Source organism: Miniopterus natalensis, chromosome 12, assembly GCF_054644295.1.
Source record: "Miniopterus natalensis isolate mMinNat1 chromosome 12, mMinNat1.hap1, whole genome shotgun sequence".
Lineage (NCBI taxonomy): Eukaryota > Metazoa > Chordata > Mammalia > Chiroptera > Miniopteridae > Miniopterus > Miniopterus natalensis.
The window spans coordinates 74,343,727-74,370,571 of NC_142092.1; the positions used below are offsets into that span (position 1 = coordinate 74,343,727).

Below are 26,845 nucleotides of genomic sequence, written 5' to 3' on the forward strand. Positions count from 1 at the left end.
TTGCTTGGGGACACTAATTCTCTTGTCAATTTTTTAGAGATGTGTTTTTCTGATGTTTTTGACCCTCAGTGTTTCTATAGGGTCAAGACAGGAGGGAGGGATATGTATTGGAGGCTGCCTGAGGAGGGAACTGTGTGGGCTTGTGGCAGGAGCAGTGGAGTTGGGGCGGGAGTGTCTTGTGGGTGAGTCACAATCATGGCGGCTGTGTTTCGAGGGCCTGCTATCAGGGGTGCTGGACAGTGGACCGCAAGGCGATCTGTGAGGGACAAAGGTTGTGTGCCCTGTGTGACTGATGGATTGATCAATTCAAGGTGAATGAATGAGCCCGTTAAGATGCCCACCTGTTCTTTTCCCTCCACAGCCCAGTGCCCCCCACCTGAAGCTTAGGTCAGAGCCCACCCCCGAGCCTTCCTGCCTCCCTCTCCCACTAGCCCAGGTGCCTTCTACTATCTGAAGAGCCCTTCCAGTCTGGGCCTCCTTGTCCCTTTCCTGGCCTGTCCCTCGCTGTGGGTCACCAGGTCCTGCCAACCAATGACTGAGGAGCCACAGCCTCTTCTAGCCAGGCCCATGGGCTTGAGAACACTGGGTGGTCTGGAGCACCGCATTGCAGTCCAGCGGACCAAGCCACGGAGACCCTGTGGGGTGATGGTGACCCTGTGAGGGCCCAGCTGGCACCCCTCTGAACTGCTTCCACCTGGGTCCTGCTCTGGTTCGGTCTCCACTCAGGTCAGAGGGACATTGAATTACCACATTCCCCCGAACAGCAAGGTAAACACAGGCCCTCACGTCTGCACGCAGGTGAGCTGAGACAGGTCACCGCCCTCTCCTGAGAGTCAGGAGCCCTCCAAGGGCAGTACCTGGATGGAGAGTGCCCACCTCTTGCCAAGAGGAGCCAGGGGCCACCCACCAGCCAGGCAGGCTCTCAGGAATCTGGGTCGGGGCCTCAGTGCTTAAGCCTGGAAATGCCGGGGAGACAGGAACGACCAGCTCCTGCTCTGGAAGCACCCTCAGTCCAGGCCTCCCGGGAGGTCAGCAGGGTGGCCACCTGCACGTGTTTCACCTGCAGCTGACCCAGAGCCAGGATGAGCCGCTGCTCAGAGCACGGCAGCCTCCTCGGAACCAACAAACCCACGAAGAAAGCACAGGGACAAGTTTAATGGCAGAGCTCAGGCTCCTGCGGACAGTGGGGATCCCGGGATTTACACGGAGACTCTTTTTACGTCCTTACTCTGGGTCATGGAAAAGGTGACTTGAATAAAGAGAGAGGTGATGTTCCTGCGTGGTCTTCGGCATCGAGAACATTTAATAATCCTCTAATTAACCTGTGCATTTGAAGCAATCCAACCAATTTTCCAAAAGGATGCTTTCCCCAGACTGCAAACCCGACCTAACAGCCACATGAAGGAATAAAGGTTTTGGCGTGTTTGAGGGGGGAGTCATGCAAACGGACCTGAGGTGGGCAGTTAGGGCAGAGCGGGGACCGTGGGCGGCTGCAGAGGGTCACCAGGACTCAGAGCCTCGGGCGCCTAGCCACAGGCACCACCTCAGGCCGAGCCCGGCCACTCCCTTAAGCATTAACCCCAGGAGACGGCATCTAGGCCTCAGCTGTGTCTCAGCTCCAGGCCCAGAAAAGCAGCAAAACCAGGCTGAGCGAGGCCCTGGCTGCCTCAGCACCAGCTGCGTTGACTAATGACCCCCTGTCCTGGCCCCACCAATCACCCCAGGGGGCGCACCTGGAAAGCTCATGAATATTCAATAGGTCCTCCAGGTAAAAGCCCGGGACCAGGACCCAGTGAGCTTTCCTGGGAGGCTTCCTATAGGTTCCCTGACTGTCCTCGGACCCTAGCTCCTATTTCGTAGTGACCACCGAAGTCCCTTACGATCTTAGTGTCTTAACCGACATCTGGAATGTTTACTTATGAGTCAGCTCCAGCCAACCTGGAAAAGCGCAGGGACCTCGGCTTCAACCTGAGGCTCACTCCGTCCTGGAGGCTGGATGTCCGCCGTCCAGGTGTGGACGGGGCTGGCTCCTCCCGTGGCCTCCCCCTCGGCGTGGTGACGCCCTCTCCTCCCGGTGTCCTCACAGGGTCATCCCTCGGTGAGTCTGTGTCTACATCCCCTGTCTTATAAGGTCCCCATTCCTACTGGACCAGGGCCCACCCCGGTGACCTCATTTTACCTTAGTCACCTCTGTAAATACCCCATCTCCAAGTGGGGTCACATCCTGAGGTCCTGGGGCTTAGGGCTGCCATGTATGAATTTGGGGGGACACATTCAGGCTACACACTGTGTTTCATGCCATAAAAGGGGGTTAAGAAGGGCAGCTTGTTGTGACTTCGGACCCTTCAGCCCCCGTAAGGGCTCTAACCGCTTGCTGTCCTGAGCCGCCCCAGGGCTCCGGCTGCCGTGTCTCCCTCCTCACTTCAAGCACTTTTGAGCTGGTTAAAGAAATGCCATTGCCCTGGCCTGGGTGGCCCGGTGGTTAGAGTGTTCGCCCGGCGCACTGAGGGGTTTCATTCCCGGTCAAGGGCAGGCACCTGGGTTGCGGGTTCGCTCCCCGCCCGCTTGGGGTGCGTGCAGGAGGCAACCAGTCCGTGTGTCTGTCTCACATCGATGTTTCTCGCTCTCCCTCCCCTCCCCTTCCCTGTGAGATCAAGGCTGCCCGCGACATACAGACCACCGTGGTGCGTTAACCGTGAAAACATCCCTGTTGTATTCTTTATCTGGCTTTGGCCCAAGGGGATGGTGGAACATCGCGAGGAGGAAGGTTCCCGTTGGCCGGGTGCGCGTTTCTCTGAGGACCGGGCAGCTGGCGGTGTCCTGGGCCGCGGGCGTGCACCCAGGTGGCCGCCGGGCTTGGGGCTGGCGGTCACAGGCCCCTCTTGGCGAGCTGCAGCACCTTCACGTACTGAATCTGCATGGGCGGGTGGAACGCGGCGTCCCAGTTGTATTCGGGCGACAGCAGCCTGGTGGGCTTGTGCAGGAATAAGTATTTGTTCAGGTGGCTTTCGTAGGTGCTGTTCAGCCCCTGCTTGATGTCGTGGAGCATGCCCCCCAGATAGGACTGCACCAGGTCCAGGACCTGCAGGGGCGTGCCCCCCACAAGCGCCCCGTCGTAAAAGAAATCCCCCTCCCCCATGGGGATGCAGGCGGCAGAGCTGGGCCTCCTCTCGTAGGGGAAGTTCTTCTTGTGCTGGAAGTACCACCAGGGGTGGAGCTGGGCCACGACCGTGCCCAGGGCCTCCACCCCCATGTCGCTCTGGAAGACCTGGTCCACGCTCATGCTGAAGAGGAAGTCCACCTCTGCCTTGATGTGGCTCACGATGTAGTCGCCCAAGGTCTTCATGCGCAGGAGGTTCAGGTCCGGCCACAAGCGGTCGGGCCTGAAGTTCAACACCCGGAACGTGCGGAGGGGGATGGGCTGCAGGTAGGGCAGCTGGAACCAGCGGTCCACCAGGACATAGATGACCACCGGGTACCCAGTCATGAAGTGCTTGTTGGCCGACCGTAGGAAGAGCTCCAGGTACTGGTCGATGGCCCTGCAAGAAGCGAGCGCAGGGAGACAGATTTCCCGGGGCACACGCTCCGTCACGCAGGTTGTTGAGCTCATGAGTCACCCGCGTTTTGGGACGCGGGGCAGGTACAGGTGGAGGGGCAGGTGGGGTTGGGGGTGGACGGTTAAGCTGCAGGTCGCAGAGGAGCCTTCAGAGTTTGGGGACAACAGTTGGAGAGAGGAACTAGTGCTAAATGGATGTCAGTAAAAAGTTAATGACCCAGCCCAGCCGGTGCGTCTCAGTGGATTGGGCTTCGTCTCGTGCACCAAGAGGTCATGGGTTCAATTCTCAGTCAAGGGCACATACCTGGGTTGCAGGTTCGATCCCAGGCCCCCGTCGGGGTGCGTGCAGGAGGCAACCAATCAGTGTGTCCCTCTCACATCCGTGTTTCTCTCCCTCCCTTCCAGTCTCTCTAAAAAAATCAATGTCAAAAAAATATCCTCAGGTGAGGATTTTTTTAAAAAAAGGTAACAACCCAGTGGAAGGAGAGGGCCATGGCCTGGGCCCCAGGAATGGTGGTTGTGGGAATCACGAGCCCCTCTCTGAAGGCAGAAGGGCCGTGGGTGCTGTGCTCCTTGGATTTTACGTGGAAAAGGGCAACGGCGAGTGGGCCCTACCTGCCGGAGGCAAAGACGGCCAGGCCCACGGTGAGGTTCTGCCTCTGGTAGTGTCTCTGCAGGACCTGCCTGTCAAAGGTGCCTTCCCAGAGGATAGGGGCCAGCCAGTCCGTGGTCGTCACCACATCGGGCCGTTTTCTGTGGAGCGGACGAGACACGGCTGCAGTGAGCGGGCCCTGCGTTGATCGGGGACAAGGCAGGGGAGCCCCTCTCACCAACCCTTACTCAACTGGGCCAGAGGCTCGCTAGCCACAGCAATAAGACAAGAAAAGGAAATTACGGGCATTGGCTTGGAAAGGAAAAAATGATACGGCCCCTATTTGCCAATGACTTGATTGTCCATGTAGGAGATCCTAGGGATGGGGGGAATGACCCTATCACGCCACGCTGAGTGGCACCGTGTGTGTGTGTGTGTGTGTGTGTGTGTGTGTGTGAGCGCAGATGTCCTGTTCTTACCTGGGATCAAACCAGTCTGAGAGCCGAAGGTCTTCTTGATTCCTGGGTGCAGAGGGAAAACCGAGTTAGCCGCCGTCATTCGTTCAGCAGATGTTTGCCGGGCCCGTGGCCTGGCAGGCTGCTTGGCGCTGTGTCTACCGCTGTGCGGGTACAGCCCAGCCCCTGCCCTGGGGACGCCGACTCGGAGGAGCCCGAGTGGTCCCAGAGGTGGGCGCTAACAGGGCTTCTGGGAGCGTACGTGGCACGTTCACCTCAACTGGGGCCAGGGGGAGCCCCTTGGAGAGAAGGTAGCTCACCTGGTCTGGACGGGACAGGTGGTCAGGGAAGGGTCAGGGTAAGGAGGTGATGGCCAGAGGCAGGGGGCGAGGAGGAGGGCGAAAAACCCCAACAGCAGATTAGAGGGCGCGTGGCAGGATGAAACGCAGATTTAATTCACTCCTCCCCGCCAGGAGCCGCTTTGCTATGTGCCTGCGTAAAGGTGGCGTTTACTGTGCGTTCGAGTTAATCTGTCATCGAGCTCCTTGGGCAACGCCCTCCTGGGGCATTTTGTGAACACAGGAGCTAGCTCTGAGGGGGCATCTGTTCTGACATTATCAGAAGCGTCCTTTGTCACAGGTGTGTCGTCACAGGGTCCCCAGGATGAGACAGTCTCCCTTCTTTTAGAAGGTTGGTGCTGCTCACACCTGGGGTCCTGGGGAAGGGCTGGTGAGTAGAATCACGGTGGGTGGGGGTCCTGACCTGAGACCGTGAGCCACGGCAGTCAGCCTGGTCCCGGGGAAGGAGGGGCTGGGCCAGTGAGACCCAGTGGGACTGTTCCACGTGTCCGTGGCTCCCAGGCCCCCTCCTCTCATGCCCCCTCCTCTCCTCTGGGCCAGACTCAGCCCAAACCCCATTCTACACACCCAGCTGTTTCCAACCCAGGCCCAATGAGCCTGAGGTCAGCCTTCTTCACACAAAACTGCACCCACGTCTGCCCACCACAGAGCTTGCAAACCAGGAGGCTCCCTGCCCTTCGTCTCTGAGCCACAGACGCCCTCCTAGCTGCTGGTGACGCCAGCAGAGGGACAGCCCTGTCCCCACTGTCTCCAGGGAGCTGCTGTTCACTAAAGCTTATGCAATGCTGCCCTCTCGTGTCCTGTCTCTTTCCTGCTACGCACACACACACACACATTCACATGCACACGCGTGTACACACACGCATGCAAGGGCACAAGTGCCCATGGGCATGCACATGCGTGTGAGCACACACATACACGCACACACGCGCACATGTGCAGACATGCACACAGTGCATGCACGCACATGTACACGCATGCACACAAGGGCACAAGTGCCCATAGGCATGCACATGCACGTGAGCACACACATACACGCACACATGTGCAGACATGCACACAATGTATGCACACACATGCACGCACACGTACACGCATGCACACAAGGGCACAAGTGCCCATAGGCATGCACATGCACGTGAGCACACACACGTGTACACACAGAGCCACATGTACACATACACACATGCTTGTGTACATGGGTGTGCACACACTTGTACACACACACGCTGGGTGTCCCTGGGATTCTGTCTTTGCTTTTCTGTTCTCCCTGCTCCATCTGTGGGAACCGCTCAGCTCCTGCGGTTTTGCTCCCCAGCTTGTGGGTCTTCACAGCACAGATTCCTCTAGAGAGGAGCCTCTTCTGCAGGGAGCACGGGTCCGAGGATGTCCGCCAGTCCGAGGGCACTTCCTGTTTACCTGAGATAGCGCCCCACCCACAGGAACGACAGGACAGACAAGACCAGCAGCAGGAGTTTCTTCTTAGAATTCACTCTCATCTGGAGGGAAGAGAGGTGGAGCGAGGCGGGCAGGGGTCACCCCTCCGCCACCTCTAATGACGGGCCCAGGTTCAGACGCTGGGGTCCACTCCCTGACCCTCAGCCTGGGGGCAGAGCCCTTGCTCTGGAACCTCCTCTGAGGACCGAGGGCCCACAGCCGGGACACTCCTCATCCCCGTCCCCAGGCCACGGTTTACCCTTCCTTCCCCCCAGATAGAACATGGATCACTTGACCAGAAACCACGCCGTCTAAGCCCACACCGGGGTAGACGCTGGTACCGGGGTTGGTGTGCCAGTCAGAGGGTTACCCCGTGATGTGGACCCGGTGCGGCCCAGGCCTGCTGGGTGGGTTTTCTGTGGGCTCCTGTTCCCAGACCTGCAGGGACCAGGCCACCGAGCTGTGTGTGAGCTCCTGGTGGCTCGCTCCCGCCCACTCGGGTGACAGCGGGCTCTGGGCACCTGTGCCTGCCAACCCGGCAGCCACTCGCCACGGGTCCACTGATCGTGGGAGACGTGGCTGGCTCAGCGGCTGAGCATCGACCTATGAACGAGGAGGTCGCAGTTCGATTCCCGGTTGGGGCACGTGCCCAGGTTGTGGGCTCCATCCCCAGTCGGGGGCCTGCAGGAGGCAGCCGATCAATGACTCTCATCATTGATGTTTCTCTCTCCCTCTCCCTTCCTCTCTCTATAAAATCAATAAAACATATTTTTTTAAAAATGAAAGAAAGTTGGACATTACAAATGTGGTTCGTGGTATGTTCCTAGTGGGCAGTTCTTGGACGTGGCCACCCTTCCTGACTTCCCCTGGGCAGTGCTCACGCCTCCGAAACATGAAGTTGAAGGAAAGTCACAGGGGTGGGGTCGGGCAGGGCCCCTCGGTGACGTCATCCAGACTCCCCACATCCCTCCGACTGGTCCCTTTACCTTGGTTAGAGTGACGTAGGAGACACCCAAAGATGTCCCACGAGAACGGAGGTTTCCAAGCGTTCACTCTTCGGGTCTCACTGTCCCCTGCTCCTGGTGGCTGAGCCTTCTGCGGGTGGTGACGTCAGCAGGCCCTTTGATGATGTGAGCGTGGGGCGGTGTGTCACAATGACGGCCTGCCAGGGGCTCCTCCCGGTTGCCAGACGATGATCTTTGTCCGTTTGAGTAATTAAAGGATATTTGTAAATGTGCTTGTCGTTTCCCCTGCTGTCCCCTGGCCCTGGGGACGGGCCCCGTCCCAGGGAGGAATCGTGCCCGGGATGTGTTTATGCACTTGGCAGGGGTGGGAGGCAGGGGTGGGCAACGGCCTGCCATCTTGGTCCTCTAGACAATGCCCAGTTCACCCCGAGAGCACACACTCCTTCTGCTATTTAGCGTGTTTTTATTTCATTTTATTTTTTTGTTAATCCCCACCAGAGGATATTTTTCCATTGCTTTTCAGAGAGAGTGGAGAAGAGAGGGAGAGAGAGAAACATCGATGTGAGAGACACGGACGGGTCGCCTCCTGCACGCGCCCTGACCGGGCCCGGCACCGAGCCTGCTCTCCGCGTGTCTGTGTCCCTGCGGCCTCCTCTCTGCTCACACGCGTCTACGCTCACAGCCGCCGGGAAGGGGCGTGTGGATGGTGCTGAGGCCCATGGTTCTGCAGGCCTGTGGCTCACGAAGGCTCCTGGGGTGTGGGGCTGCCTGGAACATAGTAGGTGCTCAATAAACCAGGTATCGATCGACACACGAAATCTGCTCTGGTGTTTGAAATAGGATTTGGTGTCCAGTGCCCTGGTCTGGGCCACTCAGCCTCCCACCCCGACCAGCAGCCCACCTGCATCTGAGCACAACCCGGAGAGAGGGGGGACGTCCCATCCCAGCTCTGGGACCCCAGCCAGGACGGACAGGTAGAGGTCAGGCCAACGCCTGTCTGACCTCTTGTCTGTCTGCTTCAGCCCTCACCCCTCAAACCCCAAACATCTCTCCCATTTTTGGCCCCTTGCCCTTTGGAGTGATCACTTTCAGGATCCGTGGAGTTTCACCCCGAAGTCCCAGTCATGGCCCCGAGGCCAGAGTCCCCCCCAGCTGCACCGTGGCCGAAACGCTCTCGCGCCGGCACAACAGGCCGGCAGGGCTGGGCGGGCGGACGGGGCTCTGGGGGACTGCCGGCCTCTCAGGGGGCGCTGGGGCCCTGGAGGCATCTGCGGTGGGGCTGGGGGCCTGCCCCCCCGTCCGTCCGCCTTCCCTCTGGCTCCTGACCCAGCCGACGCTCCGAGCAGACTCCAGAGCGAGCCGCTGCTGGCTGCACGTCGCGAGCGGTGGGGGCGGCAGCCCAGGGCCTTGGCTGGAGGACGGTGCGGAGGATGGCCGTGCCGGGAGCCAGGAACCGCAGCGGGGGCTATAAAGGCGCAGGGCCTGGCGGGCAAGGCGCCCGCGGGGGGGATGGCGCTGCTGCTGCTGCTGCTGCTGCCGAGCCTGGGGCTGAGCATTTTCCCCCGGCCGGAGCTCCGGCTGCAGTCGGTGGTGCGCGGGGACTACAACCTGCACAAGGTGGGGCCTCCCGCCCGGCACCTCCCCGGGCCTCTAGCCGGTCCCAAGGGAGCTGCCTCTCCTCCCCCAGCTGTCCTGGCAGCCTGGAGGACCGAGGGGTCCCCCGGGGGCAGAGGGGTCCCCTGGGGGCAGAGGGGTCCCCCGGGGGCAGAGGGGTCCCCTGGAGGACTGAGGGGTCCCCCGGGGGCAGAGGGGTCCCCTGGAGGACTGAGGGGTCCCCCGGGGGCAGAGGGGTCCCCTGGAGGGCTGAGGGGTCCCCCGGGGGCAGAGGGGTCCCCTGGAGGACTGAGGGGTCCCCCGGGGGCAGAGGGGTCCCCTGGAGGGCTGAGGGGTCCCCTTGGGGCAGAGGGGTCCCCTGGGAGCAGAGGGGTCCCCCGGGGGCAGAGGGGCCCCTGAGGGCAGACGGGGTCTCTAGAGGACAGAGGGAGGCCCTGCCTGGGAGCCTTTGGCCCAGGGGCCGGCCCCAGGAGGGAGGCATGGAGAAGCCCCAGAGCCGTCCTGCAGGCCCCCCCCCCCCCGGGTGCCTTTGTCTGCAGGTTTCGGGGGTCTGGTACACTGTTTACATGGCCTCGGACAACATGAAGCGGATTGAAGAAAACGGGGACCTGCGGGTCTTCGTTGAAAAAATTAACGTCGTGAACAACGGCAGCCTGCAGTTCTTTTTCCGTTTCATGTGAGTGCCGCCCAGTCAGCGGGTGGGGACGCGGTGCCCTCAGCCCCCCAGGCTCGTCCTGCAGGCCCTGCGATCAGCCTCGGACCCCGGGGGCGCGCTGCAGGGGGGGAGGGGGACGGAGATGGTGGGCGGGGTGGGGGGCCGGCGCTGGGGCTCACCCGGGCCCGTGTGCAGGCTGAACGGGGACTGTGTGTACGTGACCATCGTCTGCGAGAAGACAGAGAAGAGCGGGGAATACACACTGGCCTGTAAGTGGACGCTCCCGCCCTCGGGCCTCCGCCGGTTTAGGGGGTCTTATGGGGCCCTGACGGCTTGAGGCCCCAGCCTAGCACGTAACCCAGCGGAGGCCCCGTGGGAGGCGAGCGCTGGTGGGCCCGAGTCTGGGCCACCCGAGCGGGTGCCGTGTGCTCACACCGCCCACCCAGCCAAGACCTCCTGGCCCAGCGCCCAGCCCCTCGCCACGCGGCACCCCAGTGCCTAGCTTGTGGGTGCCGGTGACAGGGCAGGGCCAGGGCCGCTCTGAGCCTCATCTCCACGCAGACGAGGGAGACAACAGGGTCCTGATCTCGGAGACCGACTACCAGCTGTACATCACCTTCTACCTCCTCAACGTCAGGAACGGCACCCGGACCCAAGTGCTGGCTCTTTACGGTACCGCCCGAGGCCTGCCGACTGCCTGGGGACCCGGCGGGGCTCCCTCGGACCCCCCACCCCGGGGACAGGACCCCCCCAGGGGGGTCATTCCAAAACCCCCACTCACGGCCAGACCCCATCTCAGGGGCGGGGCGGCCTCCCCGTGGCCAAGGCCCCTGAGACGCTCCCTGCCGCTCTGTCCTCAGGACGGATACAGGACCTGTCCCAGAGCTTCCTGGACCGGTTTAAAAGGGTCTGCAGAAGATACGGACTTGGCCCACAAAACATGGTCGAAATGAGATACCTAGGTAGGCCGTGGCTTCCCGGGACGCCCGCTCGGCCAGGCCCTGACGGGGAGCCAGAGGGCCTGGGGGGTGTAGACCCCAGGAGGCCCCTCTGAGAGCCGCTCTGTCTCCCCAGATCGGTGTTACAAATAACAGAGGCCGAGGAGACCCCGGCTGTCGGCCGGCAGTGGGTGAGCTCTACTGGGGGTGCGGGTGCCGGGCAGTGGGAGGCTGGCGGACGGTGGGGATGCTTCTCCCAGCCCAGCCCTCAGGGACCTGTGGGTGTCCTATGGGTGGCAGGGGCTGAGCAAACATGGACCCCGCCCTGTGTCACTGTCCTGGGGCTGCTGTCACCAGTGGCCACAATCTGGGTGACCTATAACCACAGATTAGTTGTCCTGCATCTCTGGACGCCAGACATCTGACATCAAGGGGTCCCAGGGCCACGGTCTCTCCGGAGTCTCCGGGGGCGGGTCCTTCCTGCATCTCCCAGCTCCCGGCGGCTCAGGGGTCCCTGGGCTTGTGGCCATGTCCCTCTGCCTCTGCGGTGACGCGCCTTCTCCCGTGTCTGTGCCTCTCCTGTCTCTTACAAGGACACTTGTCATCGGATGCAGGGCTGGGTGATCTGGGGTGATCTCGGGATCCTTACATCACACCTGCGAAGACCCTTTTCCAAGTACAGCCCTGTCCACAGTTCCTGACGCTGGGGTTTGAACACAGACACATCTGGGGGCACATGCAGGTGCCAACATGGGTGGGGGTGAAGGGTGCCGGGGATCTCTATTGTCCTCACAACCTCGTGTGAACCTACGGTTATCTCAGAATAAAAGGTGAAACGAGTGTGCGTCCCTCCTTCAGGGCTCGTCCCCGACTTGCTAACAGGCTCCTTGCCCGTCCCTCTCCTGCCTCGTCCGACGGGGCCCCTCCCCGCTGCCCCCGGCCTCCCCGCTGCCAGGCACAAACTCGGCCCAGTGCCCACCTCCGTCAGTGCCCGGGCTCCTGGGCCCTCTGCCCCCACCCAGGGCTCCCTCCACCGCCCTGCTTCCCCTCGGAGCAGGGACCAAGCTTCCCGCTCGCTCATGCTCCTGTGCTTCTGGGTGGGGCGCAGCCGGAGAGGGTGAAGAGGGGGCTCTGCTGGCCCTCGGTGCCCCCAGTCTCAGGAGCAGCTGGCTTTGCCCCTCCCTCCGAAAGTGGGCACAGCCTGCTGCTCCAGAAACCCCCAGAATGGGGATATGGTCTGGACAGCCCTGGCCGGCGTCAGCCCCAACCCCAGGGGCTTCTCCCTCATGGTTCACACTTTCAGGGTGCCAGGGGGAGCTCGCCCCGCCCAGCACCAGGGTCTGCCAGTCGTAGCTGAGTCAGGCTGCTTCCGGACCAGGGCTCCAGCTCTGGGCTGTGGCGGGTAGAGCGGTTTGCACCCCTTCCAAGGACAGAGCAGCTCCGTGTGGATGGGTGAACCGGGGGCGCCGGGCACTCCCACGTCCGGCCCGCCTCCAGCTCCCTGTCCGGAACCTCGGTCCAGCCTGCTGGGCTGTGGCCAGGGACACGTAGGAAGCTGCCCACTCAGCTGGGGCTGCCGGTGCGGAAAGCGGGCATTTGGGGGGTAGGCCGGGTCTGTCCGGGTGGATGCTCGGGAGGTGGTGGCTGAAAGTGCGCAGGGACACCCGGGACCACAGAGACGCACTGCGCTGCCCACAGGAGGTGCAGAGGGGAGCTGGGCCCGAGCTGGAGGGGTCCCCAGGCCCGCCATCTGAGCCAGGCTGTGGTGCTCACATGGGGCTGGGGCTGACCTGTGGGCTCCTGCAGCCCAACCCGACCCGGACACCCCGGTGGACAGGTGACAGGTGGGCAGGGCAGCTGAGCCCCAGGGCCCGGGGTTCAGGGCAGAGCAAGACTCGTCCAGTGGAGCCCGAGGGCACCACCGAGACACCGTCATCACTGTTGGCATTTGGGGCAGCTGAGGTCAAACCTCAGTGAATGATTCTGACAAGAGCCGTGAGTCGGCCCTGGCCGGTGGCCCCACGGGCTGGCGTGTCACCCCGGACACCAAGAGGTTGCGGGTTCGATTCCCGGTCAGGGCACACAGGGGAGGCGACTGATCACTATTTCTCTCTCACACTGATGCTTCTCCCTCTCTCCCTTCCTCGCTAAAATCAGTAACAGCATATCCTCTGGCGCTTGTGCGAGGACAGGACATGGGAAAGACGCCCGGCCACTCCGCTCCTTCCTGTCCAACCTCGCCCCGCTTTCTACCATCAAAACTGCTGTTGTTTTCAGGTGACGAGGGCGTCGGTCACCCCACTCGCCAGCCCGTCATGTCCCTGCCAGTTAATCGAGACGCACAGGGGACAGCTGCGGTGGCCTCGCCTCGGATCCGCTGCCGAGGAAGCAGGTGGAGCAGGGCGCCGGGGGCACTGGAGGGGGTGTCAGCAGCATTTTCGGAGGCGGGGTCCAGCAGGGGTGGGGGCTTTGAAGTCCCGGATTTCCTGGCTGACCCGAGGGCCCCACCTCAGGGCATGAATTCCCACGGGCCAGACTCCCCCAGTCTAGCCAGAGGGTGGGAAGGCGGGGGGGGGGGGGACAGGAAGGACAGGCCCCTGCCTTCCCACCCCAGCTGGACGAGAGGGCGGGAGGTGCCCACGCGTGTGGCCGCTTCCTTCCAGAAGGTGCTTCCTTCTCTTTGGCCTTAGATGACAGAGGCAGGAGGAGGTCCCCTGGTGGGTTTTATCTGGAGCAGCGACAGGCATGACCACCCACCGATGTGATTCCTGGTCCAGGATGCCTGGGCCGGAGATGGGTCCCCACTCGGGGGTCTGAGAGCAGAGGAGGCTCCAGGCATGCTGTCCCCCCACCCGTCTCATGTTCCCTCCCTTCAGTCCCAAAGCCCTGGGTGGGGATGGCCCAGGGTTGCCTGGGAAGCTGGTGGCACCCATGGGTGCAGCTGACTCTGCTGCTTCCAGGTCTGCACAGGTGCTGCTGCACAGAGACGGCCCAGGAGGAGGAAAGCACAGCCCGGCCACAGACCCCACAGGCCAACGGTGCAGGTCCAGGAGGAAGCGGGTGTAGGGACAAGGGGCACCGAGAAAAGGGGTCTCGCAAGGTCCCGCACCCCAGTGTGCGGCAAGGCTGGTTTCCGTCCAGCTGCAGCAGGCGGGCAGTGCTGGGGGCTTGTTTGGGGGATGGCAGAGCGCTGGGCGAGGACAGCTCAGAGGAAGGTCCCCTCCTGTACCACCCAGTGCCACCCCTTGTCCTGGCATTGTCTCTGCATCAGGCAGGCAGACCATCAGCTGGCTTTAGGATCCAGGACACCTTGGGTGCACATCCCCTCCCTGAACCTGGCCTCAAGGAATGTGGCCTACACCTGCACCTGTGCACACCTGCACCTGTGCACACCTGTCCCCTGTGCACACCTGCACCTGTGCACACCTGCCCCCTGTGCACACCTGTCTCTTGTGCACACCTGTCCCCTGTGCACACCTGTCTATGACATGGGTGAGTCCCTGTTCCTCCTCTGGGGACTGTCCCTTCAGACCCTTTGCCCATTTTTTATTCATTTTATTTTATTTTATTATTTTATTTTTTGGTTAACCCCCACCCAAGGATATTTTTCCATTGAGTTTTTTAGAGAGAGTGTGGGGGGAGATAAACATCCATGTGACAGAGACACATCGACTGATTGGCTGCTTGCCTCCCACAGGCGCCCTGACTGGGGCTGGGGATCAAACCTGCAACCCAGCTACATGCCCCTGACCGGGAATCGAACCCGGGACCCTTCGGTGCTGCGGCCGACGCGCTAACCGCCGAGCACACAGGCCAGGGCATTTGCCCATTTTTTAGTTTGTTTCCCTTCTCTTCCTTGGTGATTTTTAATTCCCCTTTTGCATATTGATTTGATACCCCCCTTCCCCACCCCTAACGCCAGGCATCCTCCTGGTCACTGCATCTTTGTCTTCTCACTCGGAAATACAAGACCTTCACTCTCTCCCAGTCCTGGCTCTCCAGCCGCCTGCGCCCCCTCCCCGCAGCCTCGTGCATCTGCAGGACTCTGCTGACTGCCTCCAACCAGCTGTGTGACCTTGGTCATGGCTCTTGACCTCTCTGTGCTTCGAGTTCCACACCTGCAAATTGTGGATAAGAGCAGCTGCGCCACGAAGCTGTCATCACGAGGAACAGGTGAGTGTAAGGTACTTAAGACAGGGCCGCTCATCGGCACCAGCTTGGGGCTGTCGCAGCTGTCGCCAAGGTGGAGCATGAGCCCTGGGAGTCCACCGGTGGCTATCGCCGGATTCTCAGCACCCAACAACGAGTCTGGCCCATAAACACCCGAATTAAATCATCGGTTGGGGTGCCTGTGCTCTGGGCCAGGAGCAAGGACACAGGGTGTCCTCCCTCGAGGTCGGGATGTCGGGACTTGAGCTCGAGTCCAGGATGGGCAGAGTGACATTTCAAAGCCAGAAGCATGGGGTTTGGAGAGTGGGACGGAGGTGACCTTGGCCATGCCTGGGCACTTGGCCAGAGGAGTGTCATCGCCTCTGGAGGAGTCAGGACGGTTCCAGAATGTTCTGGAAAGAAGAGTAGCGGGAGGGACTCGTGGCAGGGACTTGCGGCAGGCCCTGGAGGTGACCCAGCACAGCACTCACAAGTGACACCTGGCTCCTGGATGAGGTGTGAACTCCAGCGCTGACCCCTCCACAGGAGGGCCTATCGAGGTGGCAGGGCCTGTCCTACCCAGATATCAGGTACAACCCTGAAGAAAACTGATGGGCAAGGCAGCCCCACTTCAGGGGTCAAGGGCGGGCCTGGGCATGGCTGCCTGGGGGGTCACCTTCATGCCAGGGGTGCCCCACTGTGCTCGGGTGACAGCTGGGCACCTGCTGGGGGCAGGCATGTAACAGCCGAGAATGCGGGTTCCAGGGCAGATGGGGCCTGTGCCCTGCCCAGGCCCTGCAGGGCGGGATCTGGCACAGGGGGAACAGTGTGGGCTGGTCAGGCCAGGGTCTGGGGAGGGTCTCCTCTCAGTGAACACCTGGGATGGGAGATGGAGAGGTGGGCACGTCCCTGGCAGTAGGGCAGGGGCCCCACAGCCACACCCTCCTCCCCAGCAGGGGTCCCCGGCCCAACACAGGTGGGTGGGAGGCTCCAGGGCAGGATCTCTGTGGCCAGAGGCTGGAAGAACGTGCTGAGCAGCACCGAGTGCCGCCTCCACCACGTAATGACTCATGGTTCAAGGAGCAGGTGGATGGGGGAAGTGTGGACAAAGGGGGGGGGCGGAGCAGCTGGCCAGCTCCCAGACTGAGGCTGGCTGTCACCATCGCCCAGCCGAAGACATGGTCCTTCCAGAATGTCCCAGCTGAGGGGGGTGGCCTGGCAGTGCCGGGGTCCTGCTGGGCCCTGTGTTGCAACCAGGACCCTCAGTGGGGCAGGAGGCAAGGGAAGGGGTGGCCAGGAAGCTGGGGAGGGGATGGAAGCTCCACCCCCAACCTGACTCCCCCAAATAAGCCGGCAACCGTGCATTAGAACTCTCCAAACCGCCCCTGAGTGCTACTGCCTCCAACAAGAGCTGTAATTTGGTTCACAAAGGGCCTGAGGAGAGAAGAGGAGAGGAGAGGAGAGGAGGCGAGGGAGGAAAGCTGCTCCCGGGAACCCCATGGCTCCTTTCAGCTCCTGCCCAGCCCAGCCTAGCCCCCCACAGGCCCCTTCTTCCTCCAGCTCACCTGGGGCTCAGCTTCAGAAAAAGGGCCATCACTCCCCTGGCTGTCACAGCCCCCACAGCCGTCACTCGCCTGCTGTCACAGGCAGGAAGGCGGCCAGGCCCACGTCCAGGCCCACGTCCAGCCCAGGTGCAGGCACCCACACTCCTGACCGTTCCCAACACGGCCCCCCCATTCGTGGGTGTGAGGCAGCACCAAGGAGCTCTGCCTGCCACCTGCGTTGGGGGCTTGTCTCTCACCTTCCGTGGGTAGCCTGGGGGGAAGGGTGTGGTCCCATCTCTCTGTCCCCTTCGGGCCTGAGTTGGGCTCTGAGGAAGTTGAAGTCTGGCTTCCAGACCTTCCTCCCTGGGCTCAGGGCAGGGCTCTTCCGGGTCAGCCTGGCTGGAGACACCAGGGGCTTGGCTGTCAGAGCCCCGCACCTGACCCCAGGGAGGCAGGCCCGCTCCCATGTGGGTGGGGCCCAGACAGCTCTGTAACTTGGCTCTGAGTCTCCTCCTGGGTCATGGGACCCGGACTCACGGTGTACGGCCAGGCGCTGGCCTCAGCCTACGCCGTGCACTCGGTCGCCTCCAGCGAGCTCGTGGCACTGGGCCGGTGTCGGGGCCTGCAGCGTCCCACCGACCGAGGAGAGGCAATCGCCTACATTTGACAACACGTGTGTGTAAACCCACAGGACTGCACGTAGGCCCGCACACACGGGCTCACGTGTGCACACATATATGTGGTCTTTTAGAAAACACTCTTCAGACCAGGGGCTGTGGGAGCTGACGTGACTACCGAGGAGCCAGGACAGTGTGGCCTGACCAGAGCCCGGCCCAGCCCCGCATGCTCTTGGGGTCTGAACGTTTCTGGACACTGGCAGCCAGGCCCATGGAGGCCCTTCCAAAGCCAGGGCTCCTGGGTGTGGGCTGCTGCCCACTGGCCACGGCTGTGCTCAGAATCTCCAGGAAGGCCACAGGGGCGTGGGGTCCTATGGATGGTGGGCTGGGGGGCGATAGCCACCCGTGGAACCCACCTGGACCTGGGCCTCCCCGTGCCCCTCCGGTTGCACCCAGGGCCTGGGTTTGTCACGATGTTCTCGAAGCTGCAACTTCTCCCACGCCAGCTGCTCCTCACCTTGGTCTCTATGACTCACGTGGAATGAGTGGAACTTTCTGCTTTGGGGGTGGAGGGGATGCAGGCGTGGGGCAGTGGCTCAGGCAGGGGGCTCTGAGGTCATCCTCTGCAGGGAGGGAGACCCCTCCTGGCCTGGAGCACTGACTGGCCTGGGGGTCATGGGAGCCTGGAGCCAAGCGTCTCTGTATGGGGAAGAGCAGGGTGAGCCCCTGGCTGGCCTGGAGACGGGTGCCTGGCTTCACTGTGGCTGGAAAGAGGTGGGGCTTAGAGCCCAGCGACCACGGCCAGACTCAGGGCCTTAGGCCACCCCTTGCTGTAACCCATCCCTTCCCCTGATCCTGGGGCTCAGGAGCAGCTGGGACTGAAGCTGTGTCCACCAGTGGAGGAGGGGCCCAAAAATGGAAGCCAGGTGGCCTTTACCCCAGGCCCCCCACCATGGCCTCCTGATGGACCCTCTGGGGACCCTCAGACCAGCCTCATGGGCAAGAGGAATGGGTCCCACTCACACCCCTCCAGGGAGCAGACAGGAACGCAGAACGCTCAGTCCGGGGACCCCCTCCCCGAGTTCCAGAGCTGGGTTATTCTGGGTTCCACGAGACCAACACGGCACAGAGACATAAGCCCGGGCAGGCAATGCCTGGGCTCTGAACGGAAGTGGCGCCCCCTGAGTTGCATTGATCACACAGAGAAGTCTGCTTCCTCCAGGAAATTGGATCTCCCCTTTAACGCCCATCCTCTGCTTGGCACAGCTCAGCAGCCTCTCGAATTAGAGCACAGATGTGGCACAGACCCAAAATAAAACGCCTGAGTGTGCACGCGCTGCTCGGAGACCCCACTCCCCAGCTGCCTAGTAGGCAAAGAAGTCGAGGAAGATGCTGTCCACCTCGTCCCGAAAGGCCAGTCCCAGGCAGCCTATATCCCAGCCCCATGGCTCCAGAGGGCCGTCCGGGAACTCCTGGGAGCTGGGCCCTGGGTCCACCAGCAAGTCCGGTTCTGTCGTGTCCATCGGGCTGCTCCTGACCGGGGCCCCAGAGTGGACACTGCTACTTCTGCCCTCTAGTGACCCTGGAAGTAGACAGGACACGTCAGCAGAGCAGCAGGTACCCTGGGCCGGGCATGTAGGTGCAGGGTGGGTCAGTGTGCAGGAGAGGCCCATCCCTGCCCATCTGCCCCCGCTCCCCTCCCAGAAGCTCTCTGCTCCTCTGTGAAATGGGGCCACGAGGTGCCAGGACTGATGGGGCCCACGTTTACTGGTCTTGCTCGGGACACAGGAGGACGCTTCAGGCCAGAATCAGGCAACACTAAATCCTACAGACACACTTGACTCACACTTGTCCTGACGCCCTTGTGGAGACACAGTCTAGACAAAGGACACTGAGGTCGACTCAGAGTGACACACAACCAGCCCCACACGCTCTCTCTCGCAGACACTCCCACGTCCCTTTCCCCTGCCCTTGTGGTGACAGCTCAGCACAGGAGAAATAGCTCAAACACAGGGATGGTGTCACACAGCAAGCTGGGCCGGTCTCATCTCCCCCCAGTCCCAGCCCCGAGTCAGGGTAGCTGAGGCTCCAGAGCCCGCCCCCGATCAGGGGAGAAGGTGACCTGCCGAGCGTCCCCCACTCACCCGGCCACCACTCAGGACCGGCAGTCAGCAGGGAGGATGGTGCGGCCTCCATATCACACCCTGGCATGGACCTGGACAGGCAAGAAGACCCCACCTGAGCGCTCCCAGGTAAACCAAGAGGAAGGTGCGGCTTCCGGTTCAGGGACAATGGTGGCTCCCTCCCGCCCGCCCCGCGCACCCAGCAGATGCAACCCACTGGTTCCTGTGGGGCCTCCACCAGCTCCCGTCCCACGCCCCAGCTGGTGCTCACCAAGCACCAACTCATTTACCATCAGCCAAAACAGGAAAATTAGCAAAACAAAAAGTGTTTTCAAAAACACACATTAGAAAGCCACAGGGCCGGGCTTGGTCGATCTGGGCCTGGGTGGTGCAGACACAGGGAGGAAGGAGGGAGGGAGGCACAGAACCTTTCCTGGGGAGGAGGGGCTGGAAGGTGCACACTTGGCAGGCACGTACATGCACACGCCCGCCGAGGGCCGGCCCACCTGGTGCCCCATGTCACCGCCTGGCCTGTATCCTCAGTCAGGGGCCCGTGTGGCCCAGGCAGCTCTGAGTCTCTTCGTTCACCAGAGGGGAGGCTGGCTGCCAAGAGCAGGGAGGCCAGGCTAGGGGCGGCCTCAGGACCTGGGAGGGACTCAGGCCTGGGGTCCAGGCAGCCAGGTTAGAAGGCCCTATGAGAGAAGCGAGGTGTAGGTCAGCCTTCCCACCTGAGGAGGGGCCCCCCCCTGATGACCTCAGCCCCTGCCCACTGAGCCCTGCACCGGTCATGGGTCAGGACACACGGACGCAGAGGCAGAGGCAGACAAGCAACCAGGAGAAGGTGACTGCCCAGAGGCGAGGCGCCTGACACCTGGGGCCAGGGAGGCTTCCGGAAGGCGGTGCCCACTTGGCCTCCGGTCAACCATTGGGGCTCAGACCTGGGGGTCCTCTGCTGCTGCGTGCCTCCTCCCTCCAAGCGCCTGTCAGCCCTGACCTCGGGCACCACCCTCAGACCAGCGCACTGCAGTGTGGCCTCTGCACCCACGGGTCCTGTGTGTGGGTCCTGAGTTTCCTGGTGGCCCCGGTCTGTCAACAGCCCTGCTTTGTCCACAGCAAGACCCAGCTCCTCCTCAGTGGGCACACTTGGGGAGTGGGAAAGCACAATCTTGCCTCCCATGGCACTTGGGGACAATGACACATGGCAAACACATGCAGGCAGCTTAAATGCTGTCGCCACAAAGAGTGATCCAGAGTGACAAACAGCTGAGCAGGGGTCCAGTGTGAGGGGGACGCAGGCATCAGGGGCACCTTGTGGGCTTGTCTGGGGGTGGCATCAGGGAACAAAGGTCCCCAGGTGGAGAAGGGAACAGCCTGGGGTCCATGACTCACCCCAATACAAAACAGAAAGGCCAGCCTCACTAGGAACTGGCAGAGGGGGACCTGCAGAGTGGGGGCTGCTCTCGGGGAGCCAGACACAGCAGCTGCCACAGCAGTGGCCACAGGGGTGAGGGGAGAGAGTGAGTCTGTGTTCCCACACTTCCTGGGGAACTGGGGACCATGCTTGTACCCAGTCACACTCACCAGGGAGGGCGACTGGCCTGTCCAGCACCTTGGCCACCCCCATGGGGGCCTCACCCTGGTTCACACCTGTGGTCGCACAGTTCGGGGGTCCGGCTGCCTGGATGGTGCAAAGGCAGAAAGAGATTCTGAACCGTTTGCAACCGTAGCCCCTGTGAGTCCCCAGCTTGGCCAGGACACTAATATGGTCACGGATGCTCCTGTCCCGGGGTCTGGTGCACCTGCTGGGGTTTCACTCGTCAGGGGCAGCTGCAAAACGTCCTTCGGCCACTTGTGCCACCCCTCCTCGGAGGGAGCGACGGCCTAAAATGGAAAGAAATACAAAAATTGGACACGGTCGCCAGGAGACCCATAGGAATTGTGGGCTGTGGTTGGCCCCTAGCTGCCACGCCTGGGGTCCCGGAGACCACTCTGAGCTCAGACCCTGGTCTTCTGGCCGGGGGCTGGGAGGGTGAAGGCTGTGACCGCCAGGGGCCTCCTGGCAATGGGACTTTTACCCCACTCTGGCACAGTGGGTGAAGACACAGGGCTGGAGACAGAGGACACAGTGTCGCTCCCCAGGAGGTGCGATGACTGGTATTTGCATGAATGGAGAAGTGGCTGTGCAGATGGGAGGGAGCGGTCGGAGCTGCCCGGAGCTGGCTGACCAGGGCCCGCACACACTCACGGTCTGCTGTTCCCCACTGGGCACCATGGTGCCCGCAATCTGGAGGAACTGCACTGACATCTCCAGGACCGAGGCCATGTCCTCCCATCGGCCATCGAACCAGGGCAGGAGGGCCCGCAGGCGCTCACAGCTCACCGAGATCCGCTTCCCGCATCTGAACAAGCAACAAGCGTCCATGATGAGCCTGTCTGGCCTTGGCCAGGAGAAAGGACTGCAGCCACCAGAAGCCCCCTCACAGCAGCCCCGGGGGGGTACTCAGGTGGAAGGACCACAGGCTGGTCAGCTCTCAAGCGGCCTGAGTCCAGGTCCACCTCAGGGCACAGCCAGCCCCGCCTGGGCCAGCACTGTGTGCAGGGGTGCAGGGGAGCTGGGTCCCAGCACAGCCTGGGGTCTCGAGGCCCCAAATGCACCACCTCAGGATGCCCAGGCCTTCAGGTCAAAGAGGGGGCTGCCCCTGCCCTGAGTTTTCCTGTCCACCCTAGGGACGTGCCAGCCGTTCAAGCTGCCTGCAGTTTGGCTGCACCCACCCCACCCCTTCTAGGAGCCTGTCCGCCAGCCTCCCCCTGCGCCCACCTGTCCCTCCCGCTGGGCACGTTACAGGGCGGCTGGGCGGGACCCTCGGGCACCGGGGCCTTGAGGGGCCTGGAGCCCCCGGGGGTCCTCGGGGTGGAGTCGGGGCCAGGCGGGCGGACCTGCTGCTGAGACGTCGGGGACCCGGGAACTGCCGCCAGGGCCCAGATGCGTGTCTTTAGGGGGCGGCCGGGGCGGTGCAGGACAGGGCGCGGGTGGCCGGACCGCGGCCCACGCTCCCCTCCCCCCGGGTCAGCGGGGAGGTCGGCCCGGGAGCCGCGCGGGGTGGGGCCGGGGTCTCGTCCGTTTGAGTTGGCGGGAGCGCCGGGCGGCGGCAGCGGGTCAGGAACCCCGGGCACCCTGGGCGAGGCCCGCCGCCCCGCCCCCGCCCAGTTCCCCAGCAGCGCCCCGCGGCGTCGGGCGGCCCGGGAGGCCGAGAGCGCACGGCGGCCGGAGGCCCGCGCCCTGCCAGCCCCGCCCACCCACGTGCGCGCCGCCCACGCGCCGCCCAGGTGCTGCCCACGTGCGCCTGCCCCACGCCGAGCTCGGGCCCTGGCCTGTGGACCAACGTTCCTCCCGCGGAGTTGTCGCTGCGTCGGCCCCGGAGCCCCGAGCGGTGCGCGGGGAGGGGGGGAGGGAGCGGGGGGAAGGGGGGAGGGGGAGACGGGGGACGGGGGGAGGGGGAGACGGGGGGCGGGGGAGGGAGAGGCGGGGGGCGGGGGGAGGGGGAGGGAGGCGGGGGGCAGCCCGGGTGGTCCGCCTCCTCCGCACCCCCGAGCCAGCCCAGCTCCCCTCGGGCGCGGTCTCCCTGCACCCCCCCCCCACGGGCGCCCCGGGGGCAGCCCCGAGCCGGGTGCTGCCCTCAAGCAGTTACCAGCCTGTGCAGGGGTGGGGGGCACACAGAGGGCGCCCTCAGGGTGGCACGGAGACTTCCAGCGCCGAGCTGGGCAGCATGCCAAGCTGGTGCCCACCCGGAGCCCCGGCGGCCGGGGCCTGCTGCCCAGGGGCCCAGAGGGGGGCGGGTGGGACCCCCTTTGGGGGAAGGAACCGGCGCTATCTAGGGGGCGGGCTCGTGGGGAGGGCGCGGGGGGAGGGCTGCGGGCGAGCCTGCGGGACCGAGGGCCTGCGAGGGGCGGAGTGGGGGCCCCGCGGACCCGCCCGCCGCCATTCCCCGCGCGGCCGGCAGGGGGCGCCCGGCCGGGCCCCGAGGCTCCGCGCGCCCGTCGGCGGGACAGGGGCGCGTCGGGGGCCGGCCGGGCAGCAGCCGCCCTCGCTGCCCACGCGCGGGGCCCGCGTGTCCCGCCCGAGCGCCGCCGGCCGCGCGCGATGTCCGACCGGGGTCGCAGCCCGGGGGGCGTCCGCGGCGGGGCGCGGGCGGGGGCGCGTGGCGGGGGCCACGCCAACCGGAGCTTCGTGTTCGATGACGGCCGGGGCGCCCCCAGGTACGGTCGGCCGCGCCCTCCCCGCGCGGGGCTCCCGGGTCTGGGCTGGCGCCGCGGGACCCTCACCCCGCACCCCGCTTCCTGGGCCGGACCCGCGAGCGCCCCCCGACCACCGTGGGGAACGGGCGCCCCTCGGACCTGGCCGGCGGCCGGCACTCAGGCCAGAGACCAGCAGGTGCCGGGGCGTCCGCCTGCCTGTGCCCTTCGCGCGGCCTTGTTCAGATGCGGGGCTGAGCGTCGCGGGGGCGGGGCGGGGCGGACCCCCCGGAGCCTGTGCTGCGCCCGCGCCCCCCCCCCCCCCGGGGCAGAGCCTGCGGGGGCCACCCGCGTGGGGGTGGCAGGGCTGTGCCCAGGCCCGGGGCAGGGGTACCCCACGTAGAAGCGGGTTTTCAAGGGCTCTCTTCCCAGGAGGAGCCCCGATTGAGGGGGGTCCCCATCTCCAGCCGCTGGTTGTCATCTTGGGACCCCGCTTCCGTGGTGTCCGTTTGCCCACCCTGTGCGGGAGGGTTAGCTGACCAGGGCTTCCAGGTGGCCTGGGAGCCGGCCGCGGTCGGCCACCCTTCTCTGTCCCAGGACATCAGGGGGGTCCTGCCTCTCCAGGTGACAGGCCCAGAGGGCACAGCACTCTGGAGGGGCCGGGAAGAGGGGTGACAGCCCTCGGGGGCGTTGCCTCTCCCCCATCTGCTGGGCCCCAGAGGACAGGCGCACAGGTCTGCCTCTCGCCCTGTGCCAGGACCTAGGCCCCGGGCGACCCACAGGCTGCCCCTGCCCGCTGTGGCCACCCCAGCTGGGCGGAGCCCTGTCCTCCGGTCCTGTCTGGCTGGGTGGTTCTGAGGCCAGAAGTGGGTGGACAAGGAGACCTGAAAGGCGGGCAGCCTGGTTCTGAGGCTGGGTGCTGCTGCCACCCGTTTTCCCTGTGGGATGTGTAAAGTGAGGGGTGGGGTGGATGGTCTTTGAGGGTTGATTCTGGTGGGGACCAGGCTCAGGAGGGAAAGTCTCTAGCCACATGCCAGGGATTGGAGTGGTCCCTCTGCAGGACGGCCCTGGCCTGGCCAGGGTGTGGGGGCACTGGGAGTACAGCTAGGGGAGGAGTGTGTGCTCTGAGAGCGGGCTGTCCTTGTGGGTTACCCTTCCTGCTCAGCGCAAGGGTACCCCATAGAAGCGGGCCCCCATGCCATGGGACACTGCCCCTGTCCATAGGACAGCTTTTCTTCTCGGGGTGCAGCCCCCACACCCTGCTGTGGCAGAGGGAGCCGAGTGTCTCCACCTCCGGCTCTGTCCTGGCAGACTCTCTAGGGCGCCCCCAGAATGCCGGCCCTGACTTTGGCCTAGTTTGGTCAGTAGGCACCTCCAAGTGGCTATTGTGTGTCTGGCCAGGGGGTGGGTGCAGCCAGAGAACAGGATGCAGCCTCAGGACAGGACAGGACAGGACAGGAGGAGGGTCCTGGGCACCCCGGGGATGAGTGCTGGGCCCTGTGATCTGGGCATGAACCTGCCACCTGACCCTGAGTGATCCTCTCGGGAGTGTGGTGGGGACTCTGCACAGAGGCTGGCACAGGCAGGTGGGTGGGCGGAGCTGCCAGAAGTGTCAGTTGTGATGACTCCAGTTTGAATCCAGCTCAGTGGTGTGTCTGAGCTTCCCCCTGGGACTTGTTGCATATCTGAGGTGTGGCGAGTGCCAAACCCCTTCCCCAGAGATGCCCTTACCCCAGCCATCGCTCTTTAATTATCGTGGAGAGGAAGTGCCTCGCTCTTTGCTGTGGTCAGAGGGACATTTGGCAGCTTTTGGCTTGCCTGGGCACCAAGCCCAGCACTCCACTGCCCCCACCCGTGACACTGCAGTGTCCTTGGGACTCTCCTGGATGCTGGGCAGGGATGGGTGAGCTGTGTACACATGCATGTACACACACACATACATGTGCACATGCACATGTGAGTGCACAGGGCCACATATGCCCACTGCACATGCACACCCACACAGATGCACACATGCACACGGGTGTGAACAGGCACCCCACCCCCAGTTCCTCTGTCAATCATGGCTCTCCAGACTCCTCAGAACATTTGACCCGAGAACGAATGATTGAAGAATGCATCTTAGGAGAGGCACCGAGTCTCTCAGCCAAAGGGGGTGTCCCTCAGTCACACTCTGGGTCCTGGATGGTTAGTCTGAACATTACACACACTGTGAGCTGCTAGAAGAAACCTGGGGGGGCACTTTCTCAGGACTTCACATGTCAGGCTGAGGAACAGGCCCCTTCCCTGAGGCCTGGCCAAGGACAGGTGACACTTGGCGGGGAGAAGGCTGGTGGTCTCTTGGCTTCCTTATGTCCAGTAACACAAGTCACACACCACCAGTCTCCTTGTGGCACTTTGGATGAGACATGGCCTTTAACCCTCTCCACTGCCCTCCGAGCTGAGGTCACTGAGAGGTGGGGACAGTCTGTGCATCATCTGCAAGCTGGTCACTCAGAGAAACCTCCGCTGACTGGCCTTTCGGAGTGGAGTTGTGTTTGGTGTTTTATATCAACAGGATCCGTGGGACACGGCTGTCCTTGCATGTGTAGACGTGTCCATGTGGGCCACGGGGATCTGCTGTTTCATGGTTCGGCACTTCCCGAGTTAACAGCCATTGGGGCGGGTGTGACGTTACCCCGAGTTGCACCAGGGTCATGCTCTCATGCCACCCCGACCACCTCAACTTTTGGAGGGACAGACCACACCCAACCGCCGAGTGCCCCAAAACTTCCAGTGACACAGGCCTTCAGGCTCGGGGAGAGGTCTCAACCAGACCCCAGGGACAAGGCCAGTGAGCAGCTGCTCCCAGCCCTGCCACACGGGCACCTTCCCAGGAGGCCCAGGGCCCCTGCCCTTGGCCATCACAACAAAAGGTCAGGTTTACTTGGACTGTCAGCTCCGGGGTGGGGAGGGACGAGGCAGGAGACCAGGAGGTCTGCTCCCACCCGAGCTCATTCAGATATTCAATGTCACAGCTGTACCCAGAGGGCGGAGGGGCAGCATACCCTGTCACCTCCCCAGGCCACATTCTGGGGGTGGGGGCCAGGCCTCCAACTTCCAGATCCCCCCCTTCCCTGTGTCTCCCTGAAGCAAACAGAGGTCCCACCCTCCGAGGTCTCCCACCAGGCCTGCCAAGTCTGGGCCTCAAGGCTGAGAGAGAAAACCCAAAGCAGCTCCGAGAGGCGCGGGGGCAGCAGCCATACCTGGGGGGCTCTGCCATTGAAAGGAGCTTTCAGTGAGAAGGGGGCAAAACCAGAAAAGCACAGCCCCTACCTCTGGCCGTGAGGCTCCCCGCGGCCCAGCCAGCTTGTGACTAAGGAAAAACACAATCGCGCTGATGCAATTAGGAAAATGTTATTTTTCGAATGCTGCCAGTTCCTCGGGGTTGGACCTGTGACCTCGGAAAGCAGCTTCGGGCTGGGACGGTCCTCGAGCAGCTCCGGGCAGCTTTGGGATGGGGTTGCCGACACCTGTGTGCAGCTCGTCTGGGGAGCGGGGAGCCTGGGACAGGTCCTGGGTGGGGGCTCAGGGAACGTGCCTGCCCTTCCCCGCTTGAGGAGAGAGGA

The 26,845-nt window shown here is 63.3% G+C and overlaps 4 protein-coding genes across 4 annotated transcripts in view; 2 read left to right on the forward strand and 2 right to left on the reverse strand.

Moving 5' to 3' along the window:
* The window catches only part of LOC148091908 (lipocalin 1-like), a 7,878-nt gene extending 7,498 nt beyond the window's left edge, over positions 1 to 380 (forward strand). Inside the window, exon 6 of the mRNA XM_087822590.1 lies at positions 362 to 380. Within this exon, the coding sequence (XP_087678716.1) occupies positions 362 to 380 (19 nt within the window). The remainder of the gene's footprint in view (positions 1 to 361) is intronic.
* A 2,489-nt stretch (positions 381 to 2,869) lies between these two features.
* On the reverse strand, positions 2,870 to 6,461 carry GLT6D1 (glycosyltransferase 6 domain containing 1). Its single transcript, XM_087822591.1, has 4 exons — positions 6,382 to 6,461; positions 4,628 to 4,669; positions 4,172 to 4,309; positions 2,870 to 3,539 (listed from the first exon to the last, which is right to left on the reverse strand). The coding sequence occupies exons 1-4, from the start codon at positions 6,459 to 6,461 to the stop codon at positions 2,870 to 2,872; spliced, it is 930 nt and encodes a 309-aa protein (XP_087678717.1).
* A 2,412-nt stretch (positions 6,462 to 8,873) lies between these two features.
* Positions 8,874 to 16,931, forward strand: LCN9 (lipocalin 9). Its single transcript, XM_087822592.1, has 8 exons — positions 8,874 to 8,981; positions 9,518 to 9,654; positions 9,829 to 9,902; positions 10,195 to 10,305; positions 10,494 to 10,595; positions 12,849 to 12,963; positions 14,638 to 14,744; positions 16,771 to 16,931. Exons 1-8 carry the CDS (start codon positions 8,874 to 8,876, stop codon positions 16,929 to 16,931), a joined length of 915 nt encoding a protein of 304 aa, XP_087678718.1.
* A 1,314-nt stretch (positions 16,932 to 18,245) lies between these two features.
* On the reverse strand, positions 18,246 to 21,426 carry SOHLH1 (spermatogenesis and oogenesis specific basic helix-loop-helix 1). The gene is made up of 6 exons (XM_087822593.1): positions 21,250 to 21,426; positions 20,775 to 20,885; positions 20,586 to 20,682; positions 19,556 to 19,696; positions 19,026 to 19,085; positions 18,246 to 18,463 (listed from the first exon to the last, which is right to left on the reverse strand). The coding sequence occupies exons 1-6, from the start codon at positions 21,424 to 21,426 to the stop codon at positions 18,246 to 18,248; spliced, it is 804 nt and encodes a 267-aa protein (XP_087678719.1).
* Positions 21,427 to 26,845: the final 5,419 nt, after the last annotated feature.

Bases quoted from the DNA above. Each gene is read 5' to 3' on its own strand.
- GLT6D1 (XM_087822591.1), bottom strand. From the start codon at position 6,461: ATGAGAGTGAATTCTAAGAAGAAACTCCTGCTGCTGGTCTTGTCTGTC. The intron at 4,310-4,627 runs GTAAGAACAGGA...TCCGCTCCACAG, and splicing joins TCAGACTGGTTTGATCCCAG to AAAACGGCCCGATGTGGTGA. The intron at 3,540-4,171 runs GTAGGGCCCACT...CGCTTCTTGCAG, and splicing joins GCCGTCTTTGCCTCCGGCAG to GGCCATCGACCAGTACCTGG.
- LCN9 (XM_087822592.1), top strand. From the start codon at position 8,874: ATGGCGCTGCTGCTGCTGCTGCTGCTGCCGAGCCTGGGGCTGAGCATT. The intron at 12,964-14,637 runs GTGGAGCAGGGC...GCCTCCAACCAG, and splicing joins ATCCGCTGCCGAGGAAGCAG to CTGTGTGACCTTGGTCATGG. The intron at 14,745-16,770 runs GTGAGTGTAAGG...CTTGGCTCTGAG, and splicing joins GCTGTCATCACGAGGAACAG to TCTCCTCCTGGGTCATGGGA.
- SOHLH1 (XM_087822593.1), bottom strand. From the start codon at position 21,426: ATGGACGCTTGTTGCTTGTTCAGATGCGGGAAGCGGATCTCGGTGAGC. The intron at 19,697-20,585 runs GTGAGTGTGACT...CTTCTCTCATAG, and splicing joins CAGGCCAGTCGCCCTCCCTG to GGCCTTCTAACCTGGCTGCC. The intron at 18,464-19,025 runs GTGAGTGGGGGA...GTCTACTTCCAG, and splicing joins CGGTCCTGAGTGGTGGCCGG to GGTCACTAGAGGGCAGAAGT.